General features: G+C 43.2%; 2 protein-coding genes across 3 annotated transcripts in view; one reads left to right on the forward strand and one right to left on the reverse strand.

Moving 5' to 3' along the window:
• Nucleotides 1-3,055, forward strand: part of PCYT1B (phosphate cytidylyltransferase 1B, choline) — a 41,143-nt gene extending 38,088 nt beyond the window's left edge. For both annotated transcript variants that reach the window (XM_054655067.2, XM_054655066.2), the window contains exon 8: nt 144-3,055. In XM_054655067.2, the coding sequence (XP_054511042.1) occupies nt 144-350 (207 nt within the window). In that variant the 3' untranslated portion in view covers nt 351-3,055. The remainder of the gene's footprint in view (nt 1-143) is intronic.
• A 5,091-nt stretch (nt 3,056-8,146) lies between these two features.
• PDK3 (pyruvate dehydrogenase kinase 3) overlaps nt 8,147-18,756 on the reverse strand; it is a 54,746-nt gene continuing 44,136 nt past the window's right edge. Inside the window, exons 10-11 of the mRNA XM_054655062.2 lie at nt 14,391-14,504; nt 8,147-13,339 (exon numbers count right to left, since the gene is read on the reverse strand). Of these exons, the coding sequence (XP_054511037.1) occupies nt 13,196-13,339; nt 14,391-14,504 (258 nt within the window). The 3' untranslated portion in view covers nt 8,147-13,195. The remainder of the gene's footprint in view (nt 13,340-14,390; nt 14,505-18,756) is intronic.

The raw sequence follows: 18,756 nt of genomic DNA on the forward strand, positions 1-18,756 counted from the left end.
GCACAGCAGAGCAAACCAGCCATGCTCCAGGGCTCCGGCTCCCTGCTCGCTCCCCGGTGAGAGGCACAGTGCAGCCCCTGCCTGCCCCCAGCCTCCCCCTCTGTGCAGTACTCACAGAGCATCTTTTCACTTTGCTTTTGCAGAAGCAGATGTTCCAGGAACGAAGCGGCCGAATGCTCCAGGCCTTTTCTCCCCGGCAGAGCCCCAACAGCAGTCCTACGCGAGGCCGCTCGCCGTCCCGTTCTCCATCTCCACCCTGGGTCATCAATAAGACCTCCCCTCCCTCTTCTCCAAAAGCTGCCTCTGCCTCCCTCAGCAGCATGAGCGAGGGAGACGAGGATGAAAAATAAAATATCTATTTTTTTAACCATGAGACAGAAGAACAAGCTATGAACTCAACCACCGGATGGGGAGAAGCGTGAGGAACACCAGGGGTACCTCTGGCAGCAGGGATCGTGCTCTGGGAGATGTCAAAAATGAACTGGAGCACTGCAAGGGAGATCTCAGGAAGAGCTTATCCCATCCCCACTCCCTCACGGTGCTGGAGGCCCAGCCAGCAGCACTTGCCAGGCACAGCCCCAGGGACTGGCAGAAAACCACACCCATGTGCAAGTTCCTGCCCCTGTCCTGCTGCTTTCCAGCTGCTGCTCCAGGCACCAGGGGGGCTGGCAGGAGGAGCCCAGCTGGCTCCCGATCCAGACCCAGCACACAGGCAAGTGCTGGCTGCAGCCTGCAGAGAGAGAAGATGCAGTTGTACCCTGCTGACCTTGAGCTCTTCTGGCACGTGAAGGAATGGCATTGCTGCAGCAAATATGTTGAGAAACTGGGAATAAAGATGGGGTTTTTTTTTTTTCTTTTTGAATAACATCTTCCCCGGAGCCCAAATCATGCACTGAAATGAAGAGATCGCCAGGCAAGTTGGTGGAAATCCATTTAACATATTCAGTGCTGCTTGTTGACCAAGCCTCTGTGTGGGGTGTAGGTATGGAGTCGGGCTTTTTGCTTTATCAGATCACTCTCCATGTTCCTAGTGCCTGAACAGCTGCCTAATCACTTCTGGTTTGCTCCCTGGCTTTGCACTTTGAAGGCAAGAAAGTAAATGAAAAGAAACCATAGCTGGAATGTGGTGGTGTAGGAAATAAGACAGTTTCAAGATGCTGATGGTTTTTACTGATGAACTGTAAAAATATCCCAAGGCCTTTGGACGTGGCCTCCTAGGAAAACCTGCTGCTCCCAGCTATGTATCAGCAATGACAAGCAAACAGTGCTGCTGTGGTACTCAGTCAGTACAAACTTCTCATCAAACTCTAAACAAGATGTGTTCACAGACACACTGCCCCTGCAGAGGATCCCAAGGCTATTCCTCTACATTAATACGAGAAAAAAAATGAAAAAAAGAACAAAGAAACTTTTTGAACAGGATTAGGCACAACTGTTTTCTTTCTCTGTCCATGACAGGTGTACAGCCTCAAGCAGAAACACAGGTGAAGCTCTCCCCTCAATGCTGATCTTCCTAGCTGGCAAAGCCAGTCCTGCCTGACATCTGGTTCCACGTTCAGTCCCTCAGCTGACACCTGCTGGGGTGGCTGCAGGAGCTGGCAGGATTCCTGAGCCCTGGGGCTGCTCTGCCCCACAGCTGCAGGAAACCCCCAGCACTGTGATGGGGCTGTGCCACTGATGCCACTTGGCTCCCCAGCTTGCCTGGCACAGCTGCCTCAGTGCACAGGCACGTTTGAGGCTCTCCAGCCCAGCAGCAGCTTTGGTGCCAGGCCAGCAGGTGACAGCTGCCACTGTCCCTGTCTCGCAGGCAGCCTGCTGGGCACAGCCTCAGGCAGCCTGGGCAGGGGCTGCAGCCACAGCAGCACTCCTGTGCCACCACTGCCTGCAACTGCAACCCCACCAGGACACGCTGGCTGCTGGGGGCAGCACCAGTCAGCATTTGCTGGATCCCTGCACAGGCAGCACAGGAAATGCTGGAGGAGGGAGGGTTCCACGTCTCTCTTGGGAAAAAGCGGAGGGACCCAGATGCCCAAGCATGTGAGGTGGCTGTGCTTGCTGGCAGCAGCACCCCCTGGCTGCTGTCCTTACCTCCCTGGGTGACCTGGTTGATAGGTAGACACCTTTCCAGATACTCTCCTGGGCAAGTAAATTATAAACCTTGGTACCAGGCACCAAATTAGCCGCACACTCTGCTCACTCTCTACAGCTTTCATCCCTCCTCCACTATGAGGTAACTCATTTACTTTGGCAACGTTTTGCCAGACCACCACAAGACCAAGTACAACATCTCATGCATTTTGTCCTCTGGAGTCAAGCTAGTTCCTTCACAGCTGCCAAAACAGGTGAGCAGGAAATAGGGTGGAATGTGCAAAGGGACAGCCACAGATATTTCAGCTGCCACCAGCTGTGTGCCTGATGGGACGATGCAATTAAGACCTTTCTCAGCCTTAGGCAACCTGTTACTGTAATTTCATACCTGGGATGCACTTGTTAGTTTTTCTGATCCTTTGCAAGTCTTAAGTCTTCCCATCACAAACCACTCCTCCACCACAGGAACTGTCTGCTTCTACTGGTGCTGTTGATAGACGAGCCATATCCAAATGCAGTGGAGGTGGGCAAGGATTTGTTGTTCTTGGCTTTTACCGTTGTTTCTTGTTCATTTTACTTTCCTAGCAGTTCCTGTTCAGCAGCCCTTGCTCAGTGGGTTAAGTGGAGACAGCACCACGACTTGTACATGGGAAGTAGAGAAAAACTCAGCAGTGACCTGTTCTTAACAGAATGTTTGTCAGGGTCACAGGTGGCTACCCAGCCACAAAGCCATATTCTGTACCAGGTGTCTTGTTTGCATTTAGGATATCACTAAGCTGAAGCCTTTGCCCTGCTGGTACATTCATGTGCTGTCTCCTGCAAACCAGAACCTCTTGGTGTCTGGACACGTGGAAGACAATTTTGCACTTCTGAGTCATGGTTGGGTTTTCCTTTTCACAAGTATTGCTTTAATTTAGTCCTATTTATCAGCCAAGCTCCACATGAACAATAAAGTGTATGACAGACACAGCTGCCTCTCCCCTTCATTTTACAGCATCTTTGGACAGGTGAACACAACCTGCAGAGGAAACCCCAGTGGTGGCACAGTGACTGTCATCCCTATCCTTGGTAGCCCAGGGCTTTAGGCCTCCACAAAGCCACAAGAGCAGCTCTGCCAACATGCCCAAAAAGCTGCTGCTTGTTCTGCTGCTCTCTGCACTAACAGGATCACCTCTCCTTGCCTTTACCTTGCAGCCAGAAAAGTGTGGGGGAAGGTGAGGAAGTGCTTGTCCCAGCTGGAAAGGTGCAGCATTAGACATGAGCAGACTGATACCTTCTTTACCCTGCCCCAGCACAGTGGAATCAGGAGCCAATATTTTAATTCTTACTTCAAAGTGGAAGAAAGAAATAATGCTTTTGCAGCCATTCTGGTTCCACTGCTGAAAACCATACCCAGCAGCAACTGAGTTGCTCTCATGGGTGCCAAGATGATGTATGGCTGTGCCAGATGGAAAATGGCAGCAGCAAACATGAGCCACAGGGACAAATCCTGACACTGGCTTTTGGACTTGACTCTTCCCTGAACCAAGTCAGTCTGGTGTACAAATATTCCTGCTTTGCTCTTTCCTGTTTGTTCTTTCTGTAAGAAGTCAGTACCTGCAGCAGCTCTAAAGATTATTTATTCAACAGTACTGCCTCAGGCAGGGAGCAGCTGAAACAGCAAATGGAGGCTCAGGACTTCCCAGCCAAGACATTTTTAATTACAGAATAAGCAAATTTCAAAGTCATTGAGCATAGGAGATAAACTATTTAATGGCACAGAGTCTATACCAAAACACTCCCAGATAATACAAATTCCCTATATCACCTGAGATGGATTTGGGTCTGTTTCCAGCAGTGCCTTGGTAGCCCTTGGGAGATGTGTAAGAACATCCCTGAGAGTGAGCTTACAGTGTGCAGCCCAGCCCAGAGGGGAGCCTTGTTCTGGCTGGTGGCAAACCCCTGAGGAACAAGGCAGTCCCTGAACCAACACCAGGCCTGTCAGCCCAGCAGCAAGGAAGGCTTGAGGCTACAGTAAATCTCCTTGTAAAAGGGCACCAAATCATCATGGAAAGTCTCCTGTGTGATAGCACATAACTCCCTGACCTTCTCATGAAACAGAGCTGAAAATGAGGCAGAAGATGGAGCCAGGGCTTTGCCTCTTGCATGGAGACCCTTTCAAACCATCTTACAAACTCCTCTTCTGACTGGATTTTCACAAGAGCTCACTTCGTCTGGCAACACACTGTGTTCCACAAGCACACACAGGTGTTTTCTGCCCTTTTCCAAAGGGAAGGCCCTTTCCTGGTGTAAGGAAGGACAGCATTAACATTTCTAAACCAAATGGAAATCAAGTCCACTGCCTCATGGCTCTTCCTGAGGGGAGAAGAGACAGACAGACTGAAATAAAAATAACTGAAAGCCTTTGGACAGGCACTTTCACTGTGCTAAGTGGGGAATGTGGGACTGAGACTCCAGCAGACCCTGAGGTGCTTCCCAGGACCAGCGGAATGCAGCAGTTCTGTGTTACACAGTTCCTCAAATGTGACACCTGAGCTCCCCTGCCCCAGCAGGTACTCATGGCCAGGTCAAACGGTCCTTTCACACCTGGTATCTCCATCTCCTTTTAGAGGCTCTCTTCAACAACATCAATCTCTGCTTCAACAAGAAATGGGAAGTTCTGAGCCAGCTGAAGCAGTTTTGCCTTTCACAAAAACACAATTTAATTTTTTTTATGTTTAATGGGATTAATGAAGACAAAAATGTTCCATTATCTCAAAACAATTATTCCTGTGCCTAAGCACGTGACAGCAGGAACACTCAAAGGGAAAATCCTCCCTGGTGGCACCAACCAGGCTGCATGTGCACATCAAGTCTCACACATATTTCAAATTCTAGAAATAGCTTTGAGAGAATAAATTATGCCCTCTTCAGCACATTTTGTGGTATTTTTTTTTACCGTATTCCTGTGATTCTCATAATTAATAATCTCATTAATTATGAGAATCACAGGAATACGGTAAATGAGATTAATACTATCTTTTTTTACCGTATTCCTATGATTCTCATTATTAATAATCTCATAATCATATTTCTCTACAAACACTGGTTTTCCATAATATAAAGTGACTGTGAACTGCAAAGGCATCAGAGATGCAGTCAGAGCAGATTAATTATAACCTGCTCTTTACAAGTGACCACTTCTGATTACCAACAGGGGATGTTATTTTAATGTTCTACACACCATTCTGGGCTCCAGCTTTTTCATTTCAAAACTAACACATGAACCAGTAGGGATCCAGTTACTCTGCTATTTGGCCATACTTAAGATAGTTTATATCATCATCAGTGTAAAAGTTAATGAGCTTCATTTTTACCAGTGTCCTGAGCTTGCACTTCTATGGTATGTCATTAAAAGCCAAAGGCCAAAACAAAATGGGAAACTATCCCTTGGGGGAAATTTTCATTTGTTCCACTCATCCCCCCTTGGTTATCTAAAAGGCCTCTCACAAATGAGTGCATTTCTTCTAGAAAAGAACCAACCTAACATTTTAAATATTCATATTGTTCACATGCAAGCAAAACTGCGTAAAGCCATATCCTGTGTAAGAATTAACAAAATGCCCCCAGAATAGCTGGTTCCAAATTAAATATAATTCAAACAGCATCACAAATCTTGGGTGGCTTGTTTAATTTCCTTTTTCCTCCACAAGAGAGCCTTTTCTTCAAATGCCCCACAGCACTAACCTGGTACCACAGCCACAGAGAGAACATGAAGAACTGTCAGAAAACCCACAAGCTCACAGTCTGTATCTTTTAGAGAAAGGGAAAAAGAAATAATGCTATGAGGTCAAACACCTTTATTCTGACACCTTTAAACTTCCACTTGGGGAAGTCAAATAAATTTTTCCTTCAGAATGTAGAGCTAAACCACACAGGAGCTAATTAAAACCCAGCCATTATGCAATGAATGGTGGTGGTACCATGCCATCAGCAGAACTGACTCCAGCCAGTCTGACCTGAATGAAATTGCACCCACAGAGAACCACCCAAGACATCTTGCATGTTTTACCCAACTGTTTACCAAGAAGCCAAAGTTGAGATGCATTATGTATTTCAGCACCAACAGCAAAACAAAATGCATTTCAAAAGAGCAGAATAAAGCATAAGTCCAGCCTCTTCACCCATGACAAATGGCTATTTGTGAAGCAGTTTGTGAGGGGCAGCTGTGTCCATTACAACCTGCAGGCCCCAGCAGTTTTATACAGGCAGTTCTCAAGTGCTGCCTCACACTGACACTGACACCCATTCACTGAAGGGACACCCAGATCTGAAATCCAAGAAGGAAGATTTGTTCCCCTGGGGGGAAAACTTAACCTTTAATGCAACAACAGAGAGAAACTCCCCCACAGCTGTGACTCACACTTGGCACACCCAGAGCCACCTTCCTTTACCTCAGTGCAAACCTCACCATGCCTCGAGTGCTGGGCCTCCACCACCCCAAGGACCCCCTCTCAAGCATTCCATGCACACAAAGAGATTTATTAACCAAATAATAATTTATTGACCACCTGGATCAGGCAAGGGAGGTGCTTAGGGGCAGCCATGCACACCCACAGGCCTGGGTCTGCCAGGGCAGCTCATGGCACAATGTGCAGCATCAGCTCCCACAACCACAAGCACTTCAATCAAACTCCTCTGAAAATTTCCAATACCAGAACAGTCACCATGGGACCTTGAAAATGGGAAGAACTGAAGCTTTCTTCTGAAAATGATCTTTTAAATCAGTGTATTTGCAGGTACCTGCACATTTATCAATTATTTCAGGAAAAGAATCCACAGTGGCAGATCAAAATGGAAAATTGTTTTACAGTGTTCAAGGGCTGGCTCCGGCTGCAGTGGCAGAAGCAGTGATGTGTCTACTGCCTCTGGACTAGGAGACACCAGGGGAGCAGCTTGGGCCAAAGAAATACAAAAATTAAGCAAGTCACTAGGACAGAAAAGGACTTTGGGATTGCTGTGGCACCATTTCTACAGGCTGCTGCTCTTAGACAACACAAGCAGGCATTATTTACTACACTCCTTGTAACTCCAGAGAAGATAGTACAAAAGCTTCAAGTAAAAACAGCCTCTGAGTTAGATCATGAATATAAACTGATCAGACATTTTAAAAACATTTATTTTTTCCTATCAAGCATGCCTGACATGTTTTATATGTCTCACTTCATTTAAAAACTGTCTACTGCAAGACTTCTTTCCACTGAAAACAACAAATTAAAGTACTTAGTAAGTCTGCAGCCATCTAAAAAAGGCATGAATTGTATAACAAGAAAGAGATCCCTTATTACAAATTGTTCTCCCACATATGCCTGTGTCCTAAAGCCATAAATCTTCATTATACTGCTGCTGCAACTGTTTGCTTTATCTTCCACAGGCAGCAACTGTCAAATATGCAGTACATGCTGACACATTTTGCAATTTTGAGCTACTTAATTAACTACTCAGCTCCTGTGAATACCCTGCCATGGCAAATGGTAAGCAGTGAGAAAGTACAACACACAGATTTCTTCTCAGCTGAAGTTTTAAAATAAATTCTTAATCTGAAAGAAAATTATCTCAGTTCTAGCAAAATTCTGGCCATCTGGAGCCTCATTTATTACTTAATAAGAAAGCTAACGAGCCAAGTAAGATGGGTCCCCAAGCATTTTCCTGCTCTGGAACTGCTTGGTAACAAACTTTGGGTTTTTTCATTTTCTTGAATAACTTATGAATGCATATAAAATGTCATGGAACGCTGAAGAAATTTCAAGGTAGAAGCCTTGGGTGTTATATATCTGTTTCCAACAGCTATTTTGGCTGTCAAGAACAATCTGAGAATTAGCTCTTGGGAGGTTTATATAGCAGAAAAAAACCCAAAGCCAAAAGGTGCTCATATGCTAAAATTCCTCTTGAGCTCCCAAGTGAGCTGTCTGAGGGTGCTCCTCTGTAGGCACGTGAGAAATTGACCTCGGGCTGCCAAATCACAAGCTGAGCTCCATATTGTGTGAAACCAAGCCAGGCCCTTAAAAATGTCAACATGTAGTTTTTATGTAATTTTATTTGTCAACCACGGAAGGAAAAAAGGAAAACAAGAGTACACACAAGTCAAATACACAGGTAATAGACTAGAAACAAGACAAGTATCATAAGATTCCAAAATAAATTTAAAATATCACCAAGTAATCTCATGAAAAAATACCTTCTCACCCCTCCATTCCAGGTTTAGTAGATTCAAACAATGCCACACCTCAGAGGAAAGGCACCACAAGACCACTTTCCCTCGTGGATGCAACCCAGAGCAGCTCACCAGGAAGAGCTGTCCTGTACCTGACCCTGGGGACAAAGGGATTTAACTTCCACCCACATGACAAACTCATCACCCCCAGTGCAGGGTCAGCACAGCCTGCAGCTCCCTGAGGACAATCCCTGCCCAGAGCAGCCAGGGCACTGCCTGGAACCTGCTCTGCCTGATGTCACCTGCAGAGGGTGTGGATTTCAAAGGACTCTGTCCAACACCTCTTGGCAGTTTCAGTTCCAAGGAAAAATTCAATAAAACAATTAACACCAGAAGGACAATGTCAATTATCATACACTCATCAATCCTTCTAGTACCACATGAAAACCCCTCTGGATTTAAGAAGCAAACAAGTTCACTATGCTGATTTCTGAGGACTTTTAAGGCAACATAATGCTTCAATTAAAGCACATGAACTTTAAATTTTCTTATTTATTTTTAATTAGAAAGCCACTTCAATTACACAAATCTTCATTTTTTTTTAAATTAACATCAACAGCCTGAGTCCTGATCCTGAGAACATTCATTTGAGTGGCATTCCTTTCATACACTGTTGACTTGTGCAAGTATTTGCAAGACTCAGCCCTGAAGTCACTGCACAATTTATAGCTACGTTCCTCATTTGTGAACAAACTCAACCTCTGAAGTCAGTAACACATTGTTCTGTCACGTGCCCTCATATTCTCTTAACTTCAGCAAAAACACATTTACATATGTGAATCCATAGGCAGGTGTGGATGCCAGGACGAAGCAAGGAAGAGCTACCAGAAAACACAGCAGCCTGGAAACAAGCAAGGAGAGGGACCACTGTCCAAAGGGGCATGTTAGCCTCAAGATAAATACTAACACTGAACATTGAGGCTGTTCTCTACAGAATTACTTCCATGAATCTTGACCACTTTTGCAGCACCTCACACATAAGGATCTAGAGGTACCCATTAATAAGGTGAGGAGGGAGGAAACCTCTTCCATGTCAATGAGGTCAAGGTATCACCTTAAATACAATGTCTGGGTGGAGGTGAACAGGAGGTTGCACTAAAGATCACTCTTGCTCACTTCTTGGAGAAAATGAACAGCTGTTTCAGAGCAAATGCTACTGAGGACAAAGAAAAGAATGCTACCCAGTTGTAGCAGTAAATGCAGCCTTGCATGGCCAAAAAGTAGCCTGAGTTTTCCAAGAACACTATAATTAATATCCATGTTCTTTAAGCATGTGCCAATGGACCTGCTTTAAACACTGCCCAAGAGGTAGCACAGACTGCAGCAGGACAAAGATTTCTCTGTGCTCTCCTAGGTCATCATAGTCAATTACACAGGCAAAGACTGCACCTGAGTTGCAAAAGAAGCATTTTGGTATCTTCTGAATTTTTCTCTGAAAGACCCCTTGTTGCCTTGAAACAAAGCCTAAAGAGCAGGGAGCATATGTACACAATTTAGAGAGACTTCGATTAATATTAAACTAGGCAGAGGATTAATAAAATTACATTCAAGACACATACACCAGAAAAATGCACAATGGACAAAAAGTAAACTATTTGTTACACTATGACATACAGAAGTTGTTTGTAAATTCTCAGGAAGAATCAAGGAGCAAACATCTCTTGTTCAGTTTGCTAATCATAAACACAACAGGTAAGGAACATTTTCACTGAAAACTTTTTTGTATTTCTGTGTCCTGTAAGTCAAGACAAGCAGGTTGCAATGACATCAGCAGGCATAACTCTGAAATTCATAAAAATTGTGTATCATCAGAAAGTTTGGAATTAACAGCCCCAAGATATTAAAACATAGTTATTATAAGAGATTCCAATCAAAGGTGGAAGTAACTGAAAAAAAATCAGTATCTGTAATTAAACCAGCCATATTAAAAACCCACCCATGCTCATTTTTCAGGCACAGCTATTGAAAAACCCTCTCCTAATTGAAGGTCTGCTGTTGCTGCTTCCTAAAACAGCTTTCAGACTAAAACCCCTATGTAGAAACATGGCATAAGGACAATGAGTGGGGAACAACTGATGGCACTCCTGGGATTGCCACTAAAGCACAGACTGCTTGGACAGGGTTGGAGAGAAGTTCTCTCTTGTATTCATTGTAATGCCCCCATAAACACCTTGGGGAATGGAAAGAAAATGAATTCCTTGTGCTCCAGCTGTTTTGAGGTGTTTGTACAAGCTCAGGGTTCTTGGAAATGGGTGCCATTTCAGGGGAGTTCAGTTTTCAGGTACTGGAGCACTCCTGCAAGCAGCCAGATGTTTTTGTGGATCAATGACATCACCAACACAGCACAACATCCTCCACAGTAACTTCAGCTTTTGTTCAGTTTCCATGGTTTACATCCCATGGCTCCCATGGCCTACATGGAAACAAGTCCAGTGTGTCAGCATCCTTCCTTTGCTTTGTTCCCTCTCCTCATCATGTATAAGGAGACAGCCAAAAACAAGTACCAGGTCAGGATTTATACTTCAAAATACAATTTCTAACAAAAGCTGAAACTCAATTTTCTTATGAAGACTACCTCATTCCTTGGAATGTTTTGGGTAATGTTCTATAAAAAACTGACCACATGCAACCGAGGAAATACGAGTTTCATCACAGGTTTCTATCTTTAAGCAAAATCTCCTCTGCAATTACTATAAAACATAAACAACTTGAAATAATTTTAAAAACAGTATGAAGTTACAGGTGGGGGCAGAAGATAAATGACTGAATTTTAGTAGATGTGACTTGCAACCAGTGTTTCAGTCAAACCATTGCCCTGGTTTCAGCACAGCTGTATTGCTTGAATAACCAGCTGCCTTCTCTGCAGCAGTGCCTGCAGTGCTGGGAAGCTGCTGCTCTGGAGGCCACACATGTCACAGCCTCACTGTGCCCTGCCAGGATCCTCTGGCCAGGCCCCAGCAAGTCCAGTTTGGGATCAGGAGGGCCCCATCAGCCCCCTCCTCTTCCTGCCCCTGGCAGAGGGGGCTCTGGGGGGCTCTGAGGGCAGCACTGCCCAGCTGAGCACAGGGAGAGCCTTCAGCAGCTGCCCTGCTGCCCCTGATCCGAGGCAAGGGCAGCAGCCCATGGACACAAGGAGCCAGTGCTCCAGGGCCTGATCCCATCCCTGTGTGAGGAACACCCACAGGACCTGAGCCCTGGGAGCTCAGCACTGGCACACAGGTCTGGGAACTCACTGCAACAGGCAAGGCAAGAACTTCCACTGCTCAGAAATGGGGCTCTATGGAGTTTATTGCTCAAAGCACTTTATAATCCTTCAATGAGATGTGCTATGAAGTGCAAAGTACTATTGTAAAGTCAAACTAAGATTCTTTTTGTTTTTTTAAAATACCTAGGAATTTCTCAGCATTTCCCTAATAAATCAGTTCTTTATAAAAATAAATACTGGGAGGACAAAAGGGACAGTTCCCCCACAATTTTAGTAAACAAGTTTCATTTTTCCATGCTAAAATCTCTATTATCTTTCCAAAAAATATCAAAACACCTAAGAGAAATTGAGGGTGCATCAGAGCTGCTTACAATTCATCTTCTTTATTGCCACAGCTGATGTATCACCAGAGCTTCTAAATTTCACAGGTTTTTCTGAAAGGCCATAGTATCAGAAACAGCATTTGGCAAAGACTTTCTGAAGAACAGTTTCCTAATAGTCAGCAATGACCCTTACGATAAATTTAAGGGGAAAATACTTGGATTTTTTTCATCTTTGATATTTTTTAACTTAAATCAGGTACTGGCCACATTTTGTCCCTCCCATTTCTACTGTATTTCCAGTTTCATGTACTTAGACCAATAACATGTTCCAAAGGCTGGTGTACAACATCTTTATATACACTACAAATTCAGATTACCAGACTGCAGTCAGACATTGAATGTATAAATAACTTTGCAAACTATTTACAAGTTTTAAACTAATCAGGTTTCAAACAACCAACACTCTTAAGGCAAATTCATTTGTATGACGGCTGTCTGGCCTCTCAGCATTTCTCTCCCCTCCCCAATTCCCCTAAAATGATAAGCAAATAGGAACTTGAATTACCCCCTGCCCCTGTATTGACAGAATTTCTTGTATGAAGAGATGATCTAACTACTTAGGAGCTTTCCTCAAAACAAGGAAAAATGCATAGAAATGCATTTCTGTGTCAAGAAAATCATTAAGTTGCATACCAAGGAGTGGAAGTCCTACCATCTTATAACAACACAACTTTTGTATGCACATGACAAATGGGTTTGGGAATTTGGAGAAAGCATCAGTTTAAAGCTGCACAACCCTTTTTAGAACTATGCATTTATAAACTCACTAGAGATAAGATCTGAAGAGCTCAAAGGGATTTTCTCTTAGGGGTGACACTGTGCAATACAAATGCTGCATGAAGCACACGTTTAACTAGGTCAGAATTTTTCTCTTACACCATATTGCTGTGCAAGATACTATTCACCACTCAGGGGTTCTGCACACCTTACCAATCCTTACATTGGAATAAGAACTGGCCACTTCAAATAGTATCTTTTTGTTACAATATTGTGTTCCTAAGTGCAGTCACAGTGCAATCCCTTTTGTCAATGCATGACTGAAGCAACCAAGCATATTCTGGTGAAGTACACAGGATTCACATACCAAACGTGCTCAGTGCCCTCCTGCAAGTCCCAATCATCACTTTGTTCTTAGTATTTTTCAATGCCTTGATCAGGTCTTTGTTTGGAAGTAATTAGCTACTGTGGTTTGAAGGATTTTGGAACAAAGCAGAGACTTTATACTGAATGCAGAGGTCATCTCCAACAGAGACAAAAGGTGGCAAATTATCGATTGGCTTTGTATTTAGAAGCATCCCTTGGTTCACTGCTGGGATTGCTCCAGTCATCTGCTTCGGGTGTGGTCTTGTAGTGCCGCCATGCTGACTTATTAAAAACAGGAAGTCTTTCAAATGATTCACTTGAAAGGGCCTATGGAAAAACAAAAGGAAGGTTAGGTATCACTGGAGATACAGAGCAAGGTGATACTCTAGGAGTTCTACAGTTAAAATTTCTGCACCCAGTAAGTGTCACAGTTACCCCACTGTTACATGTCACAGCACTACTTTGAAAATACTTGAGCTGTGACTAGTAGCTCTAGTTATACTCAAAGTCCCAGTCAAAGTTAAAAGAAAATAACAGCATTGAAAATTACTTCCCTTCTTTCCAGGGAGTGATGTCTACACAGATGGCAAGAAATAGATTTTTGGTCAGAAACATTTTAGTGAGATTTGTCACTGACATAAAGCAGACAGCTACTCCAACACTTCCCCTCCCCAGAGCACTTGGGCTCTGCCAGCACACTGACCTGTGGGGGCTGAGCCAGTTCAGTGCCCTGGGCCACCTTTTTCCTCTGAAAAAGGCCAGACAGTTTTCCTCCACACACACATGCAGAGGATCAAACCCATCAGAAGCAGAGGAGTTCACAACTCACTTGCCATATACAGCAGGGCACAGTGACAGTGCCAAGCCAACAACAACCTACATGAGCTATACACTCTGTTCTTTTCAACTCCCTGATGGAATTCAAGCAGTGCCAACCTTTAGCCCCTGAGTAGCCTGGGCTGTCTCAAAAAATGACAACAGGATCAATACAGTCTATTGCATCAAGAACTGCATGGAATAGAACATATTTGCTAGTCAGGAGCTGGCCAATAGCCTTGTCATTTCTATTGTGGCCAAAACTTAGAATCAAAAAGCATTAACCAAAATTATCTCTTATCACAACTCTTGGAAGATTCACTACTTATGACAGATTAACAAAATGCAGCAATCCAACATAGGGACTGAAAAAAAGCAAACTAACAAGTGTTAGTGCTAGATTACTATATATAATCTTGGGGTTTAGGATTTTATGTAACTGACTTAGGTAAAAGTGTCAAAGATAGCAAAAAGAAATTTGAAAACAAGCTGAAGAGTGAAGAGAATCTGCTACAAACAACCTGCACTGCATTACTAGTTTAAAAAAGGGTGAAATTCATACCTTCAAATAAATAACAGCATCTGAACCCACGCCTTCCATTGAGTAGAGTTTAAGGTCACCTTGAAAGTACCTCGCGTACAGACGGGAAATGGGCAATCCATAGCCAAACCCAGCCTGCAAAAACAAGAGAACACAGGTAAAAACATGATGAAAAGTTTAAAAAAATGCAACAGATCTCTGCATTAATTTACAAGAGAGGATACCTAAATATTAGATTTGTATCAAATTCTTTTTGAAGCTTTCCTTTATGTCTCAGCTTATACTCTAAGTCCATATTCAGCCTTTTGAGCAAACTCCTTTTTTCCTGGGCATTAGTTTTTGGTACAAAAAGGGCTGAGTCCTTTGCTAGAAGTCCCTTGTCCATTTGCACTTTCTCAGAGGCAGGCAGGTACCAGACATGCTGTCAGCAACCAGCAAAGCAAACCAATGCTCTGCACAGCTTCCTCCCTGTGAGGACCATTGCTGACCATTGCATTCTTTCTTTGGAAAAAATCAGAGTTTTGACAGCAGATTTTTTTCTCCCCCAAGCCTGCAATCGTTCTCTCAAATGTCTCCAGACTTAAAAACTACACAAGAAAGCCACAGACAACTCATGTCTGCTTCTTCTGGGTCACACTATTAAGTGACTGCTGATGCCCCAGTGCCACAGAGACAGCAGAGTCCTGCAGAGAAACACAGACTGACAGAAGGCAAATTATCCTCTCTGTTTAACAGAAGATCAGGATTCCACAGCACTGAATGATCTCCTGAGGACTGACATGCAGTACCATCCACACAATTTTCAAAGCATAATGGACTTGATGGGTCAAAAGTTTAGATTTTAAATTGACAAAACTAATATTCATAACCATGCCTGCAACAAGATCAATCACATGGCACCTCTTCCAACCCTCCCTTGTCAGAAAAGCTGTAAGAAAACCCTCCAATGCTCTCTCACTGGAGCCAGGGAGTAAGATTTTGCTTAACATGACTTTCAGATGACTGGCTGTGTGCTGAGAACCACAGAGGGTGGTTATGCACCCAAATCCCACCTGAACTTTTCAGGATTATCCAGTGCAATAAAGGAACTATTCCAAACACACAAGCATTTGGAAAAAATCCCCAAACATATACAAGGCAAGGTAGTATGGGGTGGACTATGAGAAAAAATAAACACTTGAAGCTTTCAGAAAACCAATAAATTCATTCCACAATAATATTTCTACAAAAGCAACCTGACAGAAAGTGATAAACATGCTCTGGATTTTATAAACAAAGGCCTAAAATTATACCAGAAAGAGAATGCTAAGAAGAAGGATTTGCAAGCATTATGTACAGCTAATATGTGGTATCACTTTATAGGAAATCCCTTGAGGGAAAAGTGAACATTAAAGAACTTGTACTACAGTGTCCACCACAAATTCTCTTGCTGTCATCTACTACAATATCTTTAGGCCATTTTCCCCGTGTTTTTACAGAATTCTAAATTTAATATAAAATTGGTTTACAGTTGCTCACTTAGCTCTCCTGAGCAAAATGAGACACTGAAATGCCCTTTTCACACTGCTTGTCATAGCTATTAGTGTCCCTTAAGAGAGTTAAAACAGTTGTTTAGCTGAACTTTTCCCAACACCATGTTTTAAATTTCTCAGAGAGAAATTTCATCTCCCACTAGAGACACATCACTTTCAAACATCTGGCCTTGAAACTTCAGAGATTTCTTTCTTAACCTCCAAAAAATTGATTTGGCTGTCTTAGAAAGTACTAAAAAAAAATTAAAAGCTGACTTCCTCCTCTGGAGACTGGACAATAAATACATTACAGAAATTATAAAGCACAGCAGCCAAAAGGCAACCTGTGGACAGTCCATACCCCAAAGACCAGCTCAAGTAAAGGGCTGTATCAAACAATACTGAAAACACTTTATACTTTCCTCACTCCAGAACTACCCCTCCTTAAAAGCCAGTTCTGTTTGTCTCCTGTTCCTTTATGCCCTGTGCTAGCCCACATCATTATTTCATACAGCCCTCTTTCACACATCTGCTGTCAGCTCTCTGTGCACTGCCTTTAGGGTGCTGTCCAAACCAGGTAACCTACAAGAATTACAGACAAGTGACCCCAGATGAGTACCTTGTTAAATCCTGGCCTTGCAAAGGGTCTATTTTGCAGAAGAGAATTAATAAGAGGTGTTTACTACATAGATCTGTGCTTGACCTAGGGGACAGAACAGTCTGTGATGGCACACCTGCCTTGAGAAAGGAAAACTCCTTAGAGCAAATTTATCATTAAATGTTATGGTATGCATGAAACAAAAAGCAAGTTATTACATTTCTGTGTTACTAGCATGGACAGATTTTAATTAAAACTAATTTAAGCCACATTTCTCCTACTATAAACAAATGCTGTCAGAGAGAGAACCAATAAATTCCCTAAGAAAACCCACTATCATTACACATGACCATGTGCTTAATCTGTACTCTGTGCAGTGGAGATGAACCTAAAACCCACTAGAATCTGAATGCTGCCATGGTAACAAGGTTTCTCAGCAGGATTTAAACAACATTTGCAATGACAGGGAGTAAAAAATTTTCCCCAATCAAGAGAAGGATACCTCTCTTCCTCTGCCCAATTCCATGTATGTTTCATAAACTAGACAGGGGATCATATAACAATGGGAAAAAAGTTAGAACAGAAAAATATGTCTGTTTACACTTCACCTCAGCTTAGCTTAGAATATTACCTAAATGAAGGATGACACACTATCAGCCTTCTGCAGCACTATAATTCTTTAGTGGCTTGGTCTTTGTCACTAAAGAGACTCCTTCTGCATGGACATCAAAGAGGATTTATGTGGAACCTTTCTGCTGAAGGATTTTTATTTCAGACTGACATACAAAGCACTGCCTAATTGTTTTTAACTGGATCTGGGCCATAACACATAACATGTCAAACTCCACTGGTGAGTCCTTGTTAGTGGCAAGATTTGGCACAGACTCAGAGTTTATGACTTTTTTATTTCTGCACATACATATAAATAATAGAGCTGAACAGCTTTTCTCAACTTTCAGTCTTGTGCAGGCATTGGTCAGACTCACAGGGGAAAAGCTGCCAGACTCACAAGAGAGGGGGATCCTCTGTAGGTTTGACTACAGTGGCATAGACTGGGAAAGGAAAATAAAGCCAGAAAATGGGATATAGAAGAATAGCAAAGATAAATGCCACAGAATCAAAGTAAGCAGTTTTGAAAATGAGGAAGTAAATATAGCAATGCATTGCTAAAGATGCACTGAAAAAAAGAAAAAAGAATTGTGTCAGTCCTAAGATGAACACATTTTACAATCAGAGCTACAAAGGAAGAGACAGTTTAATAGTGAATACAAGTGGTAATCAAGGTGTAAGTTTATCCTGAGAATGAGTTTCAGGAAATCCTTGTAGACTGATAGGGTAAATTGCTGATCAAAAGTGAGACAGAACAAAGGCAGATTATGCATCAAGAGAGCTTCTACCATTTGTGACAAAGAAAAAAGCTTATATTTGAATTAAGGCCTGTTGCCTCTCACCACATTCAAGAAGATTTTCTATGAAAAAGCAGAAGTTTGAAACATGAGACTGACATGTGCTGTAGAGGTAGGAGCTGTGAAGGATCAGTACCAAGTAGTGCAGACACAGGACTGGGTTTCACACCTCCCACAGTGCAAAGGGCAGACCCAGTGCAATGCACTGCCATGCCACAATGGGGTACCCACTGTGGACCAAGGCAGCACCATAAAGACTTTCTGCTCATAAGCTCAGAGGAACTTTATTACCTCTGAGTCACTCTGAAGTGATTTTACCCTCAGTTTACTGTTAAATATTTTATATCCACAATAGTCACGTGGACAAGAGGGAACAGCCCCAAGCTGTGCCAGGGATGTTCAGGACATCAGGAAGAATTTCTTTACTGAAAGGACTGTCAAGAATTGAAACTGGCTGGCCAGGGAGGTACTGGAGTCAGTCACCATCCCTGGAAGCATTAGGAAACAACTGGACATGGCACTTGGTGCTGTGGTTTAATTCACATGGTGGTGCCTGGTCAAAGGCTGGACTCGGTCCTGGGAGGTCACTTCCATTCTTAATGATCCTGTGATTCCATACCCTGCCCCATTGTCCATCTGAAGGCACTTGAAGCACAGAAGTATCAGCAGGGGAGAAAAAAACCCAACTACTTAGGAACATGCTAGATGAGAATGTTCCTAAGCAGGGAAAGGAAATTTCTTAGAGAATCAACTTCTCCACAAGCTTAGAGAGAAAGGATTGCATCAGCAGCAACAGACATCAGAAGAGGCAAAACACAGTATCTGTATTAATCCACTTACTGAAACCAGACAAGTGGAACAATAGCTATACA

This window comes from Agelaius phoeniceus, chromosome 2 (assembly GCF_051311805.1).
Source record: "Agelaius phoeniceus isolate bAgePho1 chromosome 2, bAgePho1.hap1, whole genome shotgun sequence".
Taxonomy (NCBI): domain Eukaryota; kingdom Metazoa; phylum Chordata; class Aves; order Passeriformes; family Icteridae; genus Agelaius; species Agelaius phoeniceus.